Source organism: Carlito syrichta, unplaced genomic scaffold (genome assembly GCF_000164805.1).
Source record: "Carlito syrichta isolate Samal-C Ts95f unplaced genomic scaffold, Tarsius_syrichta-2.0.1 Scaffold308158, whole genome shotgun sequence".
Classification (NCBI taxonomy): Eukaryota; Metazoa; Chordata; class Mammalia; order Primates; family Tarsiidae; genus Carlito; species Carlito syrichta.
In genome coordinates, this window is record NW_007252254.1 from 439,558 (window position 1) to 447,883 (window position 8,326).

General features: G+C 45.5%; 1 protein-coding gene across 4 annotated transcripts in view; it reads right to left on the reverse strand.

The window, feature by feature from the left end:
• Positions 1-5,888, reverse strand: part of ATG16L1 (autophagy related 16 like 1) — a 46,359-nt gene extending 40,471 nt beyond the window's left edge. For 3 of the 4 annotated variants that reach the window (XM_021716090.1, XM_008065108.1, XM_008065107.1), the window contains exons 1-2: positions 5,566-5,888; positions 1,315-1,408 (exon numbers count right to left, since the gene is read on the reverse strand). In XM_021716090.1, coding sequence (XP_021571765.1) covers positions 1,315-1,408; positions 5,566-5,680 — 209 coding nt within the window. In that variant the 5' untranslated portion in view covers positions 5,681-5,888. The remainder of the gene's footprint in view (positions 1-1,314; positions 1,409-5,565) is intronic. The other variant, XM_021716091.1, reaches the window with a different exon arrangement.
• Positions 5,889-8,326: the final 2,438 nt, after the last annotated feature.

Sequence of the window (8,326 nt, forward strand, 5' to 3'; positions counted from 1 at the left end):
CCTCATCTCTGCAATAAATCAAAAAATTAGCCGGGTGTGGTAGTGCACACCTGTAGTTCCAGTTACTTGGAAGGCTGAGGTGGAAGGATCGCCTCCAGCAGGTGGAGGCTGCGGTGGACGGGTGCGGCCACTGCACTCCAGTCTGGGTGACAGAGTGAGACTCCAACTCAAAAAAAGAAAAAAGAAAAAAGAGGACAAGACTCTAGAATAAGCCTTTTTAAGCTGCTTTGATGAATTATGGCTTTCAGACTTTTTGACCATAACCATCAATACGAAATACAGTAAGCATACATAAATGCACACAAATGACCCAGTAAACACATCAAACACCCCACCGGGAACACGTATGTATTTAATGAAATATCCTATCAAAGCACACCAATATTTTTTTAATCTAGTTCTTAAAAAAAATAAATAAGTAAAAGTTATTGCAACCTGTTAATTTGAATAACTAATGCTGATGCTTCTCCACTTATGACGGGGCTATGTCCCTAAAAACCCATCATAAGTTTAAATATCTTAAATCAAAAATGTATTCCATATACATAACCTCCTGAACATCACAGTTTAGCCTAGCCTACCTTAAATGTGATCAGAATACTCACACTAGCCTATAATTGGGCAAACTCACCTAATAAAAGCCTATTTGATAATAAAGTATCGAGTAACTCATGTGATCTAAGCAAATCTGCTCAGGAATATATTTACTTGTCTCTGTTCAAAAATAGTGAATCCTGGTAGGTTAGAAGAGAAATTGACCTAGGGTTACCACATGAACTTGACTTGAGAAATTTCTCAAGCTTATGGTATTATACTAATGATAACCCTTCTAGGTATGTACATACAATTTTACTTACTTGGTTTTAGTGGTTCTTATTAGAAAGAAGCTGACAAAACCTGGAACACAAGCCGGGCTTGGTGGCTCAGCCTGTAATCCCGCACCTTTGGGAGACTGAGGTGAGTGGATTGGCTGAGCCCGCGGGTTCGAGACCTGCCTGGGCAGCGAGACTTCATCTCTACAATAAATCAAAAAATCAGCCGGGCGTGGTAGCGCATGCCTGTAATTCCAGCTACTTGGAAGGCTGAGGCAGAAGGATCGCCGGAGCCCAGCAGGTCGAGAACGCAGTGGTCGGGAGCGGCCACTGCACTCCAGTCTGGGTGACAGAGTGAGACTCCAACTCAAAAAAAACCAAAAAAACAAAAAACTGGAACACAGAAACAGAACTTGGCTTGCTCTAAAGTTATGTAAGTGACAACAACTGAGATAAATTTCAATAGAGGAGACACAAATAATACAGATTAGTTTCAAAATACCTTATCTCATGCCTGTTTGGTATGTCGTGCTTTTCAGCTTGCAGTTTCTGGGCCAACACTGCATGAAGATCTGATTTTTCCAGCAACTTGTTATCTATTTTTAAAAAAAGGTCAGAAATTAAGGTATTTATTATAAAATATGTACACTTCATATTATAAAGTTTGGGATCAAAACAGTAACCAGAAAATTACCTGGGTAGTTTTCACCTTTGTTAGGTTTCAAAGTACTAAATAACGTACTTTGTTGCCTAATGTAGCAATCAAATACAGTCCAGGAATATATGTTCCTTAGCTATTTCTTGGCCTAAACTTAGACAACCCAGCCACAGTAACTCATAGAAATACACCACAAAAATGTCCTCCTTATTAAAGTAAGGTGAAACTGCTTTCTTCTCCCAAAGTTATTTGTTTCCACCTTGGGAGTAAAAAAGAAAGAAAAGTACAATGACCACTTACGATGATACCTAATCCTGAATTGTACTCCACACCTTTAAAGAAAAAAAAGGAAGGAAAAAGAAACACACCAAACACAATGGCAAAGTAAAATGCTATCCTTCCGTCTTTAAGTAATAAGGAGAACTGTACCATAATTTGGAAAATTTAATTTCTTTTTGATCAGGACAACAGGAAAATACAAGAGTCCCCAACATGAAGGAGTTAAAAATTTCATTCAGTCAACTATAAAAAGGTACAGAGAATAGTGACCCTGTACTCATTTTTATGAACAGTTTCACAGGTGGTGACATCTGAGTTACGTCTTAAAGAATGCTGATGGTCCAGGCACAGAAGGAATAGCACAGAGTTGTTCAGTAGGTGGCTTTTATCTTGGTAAGAAGTTAAAGATCATTTTGAGGTTCCTTGCTCAGGCAACTGGGTGGGAAATGGTAATGTGTGAGAACACAAGAGGGAACAGCTTAGGGAGGAAAATGAGTTCTCTTTCTGAATATAATAAATCTGACAGGGGACAAAGTACAGGAATTCAAAAGAAAAGACAGAACTAGAAAGAACATGTAGTTACAAATAATAGGCATACAGGGGCCAGTAAGATCAGATGGGGGGCTCCAAGTAGAACAAAAAATTGAGATGAGAAATGCTCTGGAACAAAATTTTGATAGGTTTATGCTTTGTGACTATTCCTGTTAAAAGAGCTTATCTCAGGCTGTGCCCAGTGGTTCATCCCAGCACTTTGGGAACCCACAGGTTCAAGACCAGCCTGGGCAACTTGGCAAGGCTTCATCTCTACAATAAATAAATAAATAGCTGGGCATGATGGCGCGTGCCTGCAGCTCCAGCTACTTAGAAGGCTGAGTGGAAGGATTGCCTGAGCCCAGCAGATCGTGGGTGCCGTGGCCGGGAGCGTGCCACTGCCTTCTAGTCTAGGTGACAAAGTGAGACTTCAACTCAAAAAAAAAAAAAAAAAAGAAAGCAATGAGGGTGCTTCACAAACTAGTAATGATCTCCCCAAATGTCAATCCTCTCAGGCTAAATGAGATTTGAACAAGAAAAGGTCGCCTTACTCTCCATGTTAACTGTTAGCCTCTCATCCTGGTCTCCTCTCCTACTCCCTCAGACAAGCATTACTCACAACTCTAGTTCTCTCTTTTTTTGAGTCAGAGTCTCACTCTGTCCCCCAGGCCCAGGCTGGAGGGCAGCAGCACGCCACGGCCACCGCAGCCTCAACCTACTGGGCTCAGACAGTCCTTCCGCCTCAGTCTTCCAAATAGCTAGAACTACAGGCACACGCCACCACTCTGGCTAATTTTTTAATTTATTGTAGAGATGTGGTCTCGCCAAGTTGCCCAGCCTGGTCTGGACCCGTGGGCTCAGGCAATCCTCTCACCTCAGCCTCCTAAAGTGATGGGATTATTGACATGAGCCACCGTGCTCAGCCTCTAGTTGTCTTTAAAGATGTGTTCTCTCTATGACTAATTTCTGTTCAACATGCTTCTGCCCCATCAAGATACCATTTGTGAAGTACAGAAAACATTCCACTTGTGTCAATAAGATAACAAGCACTTACACTTATAGATTTTTACACAGATGGCTTTCAAAGCACTTATGTATACAGCACTGTTTTTATGAACAGGCGGGAAAAGCTTCATCCCCATTTTACAGGTGCGGCACACCAGACTCAGATAAGTGAAAAGGTTAGTAAGAGGTAAGTCAGACCTCCAACTCAATTTGACTTCCAAAGTGTACCATCTTCTATAGACTAGGCCCTCCACAAACACCTAATGAACTGAATTTATATAAACTGTGAAGAAATCATGTATGAGGGAGAAGGATTTCCTATGCTTCTGGCTTTCTGAAATAGCCAGGGCCTCACAGAGTATAAGAAATTAGCATAACAACAGCACAGCATCCCCCTTTCTTCCTAGTTTTGTTTTAAGATGAGTGCAGAGAAAGCAAAGAAGTATCATTTATTGGGAGATCCAGTGAGAAAAGCATGGCTCAGCCTGTAATCCCATGCCTTTGGGAGGCTGAGGTGAGTGGATTGCCTGAGCCCGCAGGTTTGAGACCCGCCTGGGCAACTTGGCAAGACCTCATCTCTACAGTAAATCAAAAATTAGCCGGGCGTGGTAGCGCACGCCTGTAGTTCCAGCTACTTGGAAGGATGAGGTGGAAGGATCGCCGGAGCCCAGCAGGTCGAGGCTGCGGTGGCCGGGAGCGGCCACTGCACTCCAGTCTGGGTGACAGAGTAAGACTCCAACTCAAAAGAAAAAAAAAAAAAGTTAAGCACCACCAAGACTGAGTTTAAATGCCAGTCCTACAGCTAATCTGCCATATAATCCCAGAGAAACTGCCTAATCTCTCTGGGATTCAGTTTCCTCATGTGTTAAAAGAACAAGGACCTGCTTCATAGAAGGTTGGGGACAATAAAAGAACACATGCCAAATGAATATTTATGCTACTTCAGAGTACTCAAGCTTGTCTGCACATGAGTATCATTTGGGGGAGAATCAAAAACCAGACACTCGTATTCTACCCCCATAAAGTGTGATTTAGTTGGTCTGGGGTGCGGCTTCGGCTTCGTAATCTTTTTATTATTTATTTATTTATTTATTGAGTTGGAGTCTGGGGTGTGGCTTCGGCCTCGTAATCATTCATTCATTCATTCATTCATTCATTCATTTATTTATTTAAGTTGGAGTCTCACTCTGTTGCCCAGACTAGAGTGCAGTGGCCGCTCCCGGCCACCGCAGCCTCGACCTGCTGGGCTCCGGCCATCCTTCCGCCTCAGCCTTCCAAGTAGCCGGAACTACAGGCGCGCGCTACCACACCCGGCTAATTTTTTGATTTATTGTAGAGATGAGGTCTCGCCAAGTTGCCCAGGCGGGTCTCGAACCTGCGGGCTCAGGCAATCCACCCACCTCAGCCTCCCAAGGAGTGGGATTACAGACTGAGCCACCGAGCCCGTCTCGTAATCTTTTTAAAGATTCCCGGAGTGATTCTAATGTGCAGCAAAGTTTGAGAAGTGATCTAGCACAGCTAGAATCCAATAAAAGCTAAATTAAACCATTATTGTTTTGAATCCCATCATTAACATAGCTTGGGAGACTTGTCAGGTTTACTTTAAGAGGCACATGGAACTTGAGGACCAGAGGGGTCATTTCTTTCCCAAAACGTGTCACCGATTATGCTAAAATTGGGGACTGGGGTGTCGGAGCAATAATTACCACAAGACATTTCTGTACTCTTAAAATGCAAGGAGTGGGGGAGAAGAAAACCACCGCTTTCATATTACAGTAAAGACTATGCCCCAACGAAAAAGAATGTTAAGACTCAAAATTTGTAATCGTCAAAGAACACGGGGTGGAGTAAGGACAACAGGTCTGAGGAATCAAAGGCTACACAGTCCATTGCACTCGGAAGGCAATGTTAACTCTGTGAGTTGGTTCTTTAAGTCAACGCCCGTTTCATTAACACGATCCCATAAATGGGACGTTTCTGGTACCTGCCTATTTAAGTGTTCAAGCATTGTGTGACCCGCTGGGATTTACAAAACACAAACCGTATCTGCCCACGAAGATCACACTATTTACTGGGGGCACCCTCCACGACCATCCTTAAAAATAAAACGAAAGGAGGAGAAATAGATTTAAGGCGTGGGGCGTCGGAGGCTCAGGGTACCCGAGGCGGCCGCCATGCACGCGGGCGGCGCCGGGGGCTCGGCCTCAGGTTCCAGCTGCCGCCCTGCAAGCCTCTGCGGGCCCAACCACCCAGATCCCAGACCGCACGGGCGCCACTCACATTGCAGGATGATCTCCTCGAACGCCTGCCTCTGCAGCCGGTCCCGGCGCCTCAGCTCCTCCGAGATATGGCGCTTCCAGCGAGGGAAGTCGGCCGTACGGAGGCCCGACGACATGTCGCTTGCTGCCCCGGCGCCTCAGCGCCGCCGATGCGAGCGGAGGCTGGCGGCTGCGGCCTGCAGCATGAGGCGACCACCGGGCACGGGAAAGCCGGCAACCCCAAAGCTCACCTCCACACACAGGCCGCCCCTCAAGCCATCCGCGACGGTCTTCCGGCTCTAGCCGGAAATAGCTTTGGTGAGAATCGGAAGGCCCGCCTCTTCATCGACGTATTACGCCACACGCACGCACTCACGCACGCACGCAAGCGGCCGGTGCCAACGCAGGGGCGCTAGCTAATGACGCCAGCCTGAAACCGGAAGCACCGGGGTGGAGAAACGGCCGCTGGGAGGCGTGCGGAACCCGCAGGTGGCCCAACTCTGGGAGGGAGACGGACGGGGCTACTTCAACTTGCCTGCTTACGTTTCCTTTCTACTTTTCAGTACTTTTCATATTATTTTTCTTGATCAGCCTCCCTTTTTTTTCATCTCAGCTTGCAGACAAATGGTAGCTATGTTACTGTGGGTGAGCCTAAGTTTCTATCTGTAAATTTGGGATAGTAATGATACATACCTACTTCAGAGGGTTGTCGCGAGGATAAAAGAAAACACCTGTGTATACAGTTAGCACCGTGTCTGGCACGTGGTAAACCTGTCTTTACCTACAAGGCCTACCTAAAGTCTGGCTGCTTTAGCAAGAGTATCCCACTGATCTTGGAAACAGATTCTTTTTTCTTTATTATTTTTTTTTTTTGAGTTGGAGTCTCACTCTGTCGCCCAGACTGGAGTGCAGTGGCCACTCAGGCCACCGCAGCCTCGCCCTGCTGGGCTCCGGCGATCCTTCCGCCTCAGCCTTCCAAGTAGCTGGAACTACAGGCGCATGCTACCATGCCCGGTTAATTTTTGATTTATTGCAGAGATGAGGTCTCGCCAAGTTGCCCAGGCGGGTCTCTAACCCGCAGGCTCAGGCAATCCACTCACCTCAGCCTCCCAAAGGCGTGGGATTACTGGCTGAGCCACCAAGACCGGCTAGATTCTTTTTTCTTACAGTGAAATAGAGAAAGGGAAATGGGAGCTAAGAAAGATGTGAATAGTGTATCAGAGTTTGCCTGTGTTAATCATTAAGATCCTGGAAATTATGGCCCAATAGTAAATGTGTCCTTAGAAGGTAAGCTAATGCCAGTAGCTATTGAAAGGGGGAGATGGAAGACGCTGGCACTGGCTTCCAAGATCACATCTGTCAACAAGCTCAGGACAACGGAAAACCTGCTTCTGTAATGGAATTGCCTGAGTTCCGTCTGCTTTTAATAGGTTAGTGAGTGTATGCCGTGAGTATGGATGTGGACAAAGTCGGGGCCCAAAGGAGAGGAAAGTCATGTCAGAAACTGCCTTCTCTTCTAATGTGTCTCAAATCCAGAGAAAATCTTTCAGAGATAGATAATAAAGTCTTCTTTCCTGAGGAGCTGAGGAGAACCGTCAAGCGTCAGGACAGTCAGGCTTCTAGAACTATAGTTACAGGTATTTCATTGGCAGTCAGGATGAAGTGGCCTGAAGTCACTGGAAGGACCCATGGGGGATCAGAAATAGAAGTGACTTCCTCACACTGAAGAAAATGAAGTAAGTTCTGAAAGTCACCAAGAATGCCTTCCAATATAATAGTGGCACCAACCTCAAAAGAGCATAATCGGCAGCCGGTGTGGCTGCCTTGAGGGTCCCTGGAGAGAGCAGCGAGAGATTAAGAAAGACATAGACACAAAGACATAAAGAAAAGCTGGGGCCAGGTGGGACACGTTCCTCTGATGGAGGAGAAGTGGCCCCGAACTAGCTCAGCGTGTTTATTTTATAATCAAGCACAAAAGAAGTTGGGAAGAATTCAAGGTGTATGAGGGAGCTATAACGGAATTTTGTTGCTACCTAAATGGCAAACTGTTCCACGGTTATCTTGTTGCTAAGGCTTTATCTGTACTATTTGCACCCGGATGTGTGGGCTCTGAGATGCCGTGTAGCAGGCTGCATCCCTTGCTCTTTGGCTAGGGTGCAGAGCAGCCAAGCGGGACCTTGCCTTTGCTCCAGGCCTGCTGTCCCGACAGCGTTCATCCACTTTCTACAACCATAGCATCTCATAACATCAAATCCTGAGAGCTAAGCATGCCAGTTTCCCAGACAAGATTATGATTTTAAAATGTCCAAATTTGCCCAACCAGCAATTCTGCTTGCAAGAATTTACGCCAAGAAATACTTGGATGCATGTCCACATACAAAAACCTTTGTCACAACATCGTTAATAGTAGTGAGAAGTTGGAAACTACAATTCCAAAAATAAGAGATTGGTTAGATTAATACATATTCATTATTGAGAATTGTTTATAGTAAACAGGAGGGGAGGGGCACATAACATCAATAAGGGTATCTGATCCCAAACCAGGTGAAGTGAGGACCAGTGGGAGGACCAGTATGATGGCCACTCATGTACCTAATCCTGAATTGTACCCCCACATCTTTAAAATAAAAAAAAGAAAATTGAGCCGGGCTTGGTGGCTCAGCCTGTAATCCCACGCCTTTGGGAGGCTGAGGTGAGTGGATTGCCTGAGCCTGCGGGTTCGAGACCTGCCTGGGCAGCGAGACCTCATCTCTACAATAAATCAAAAAATCAGCTGGGTGTGG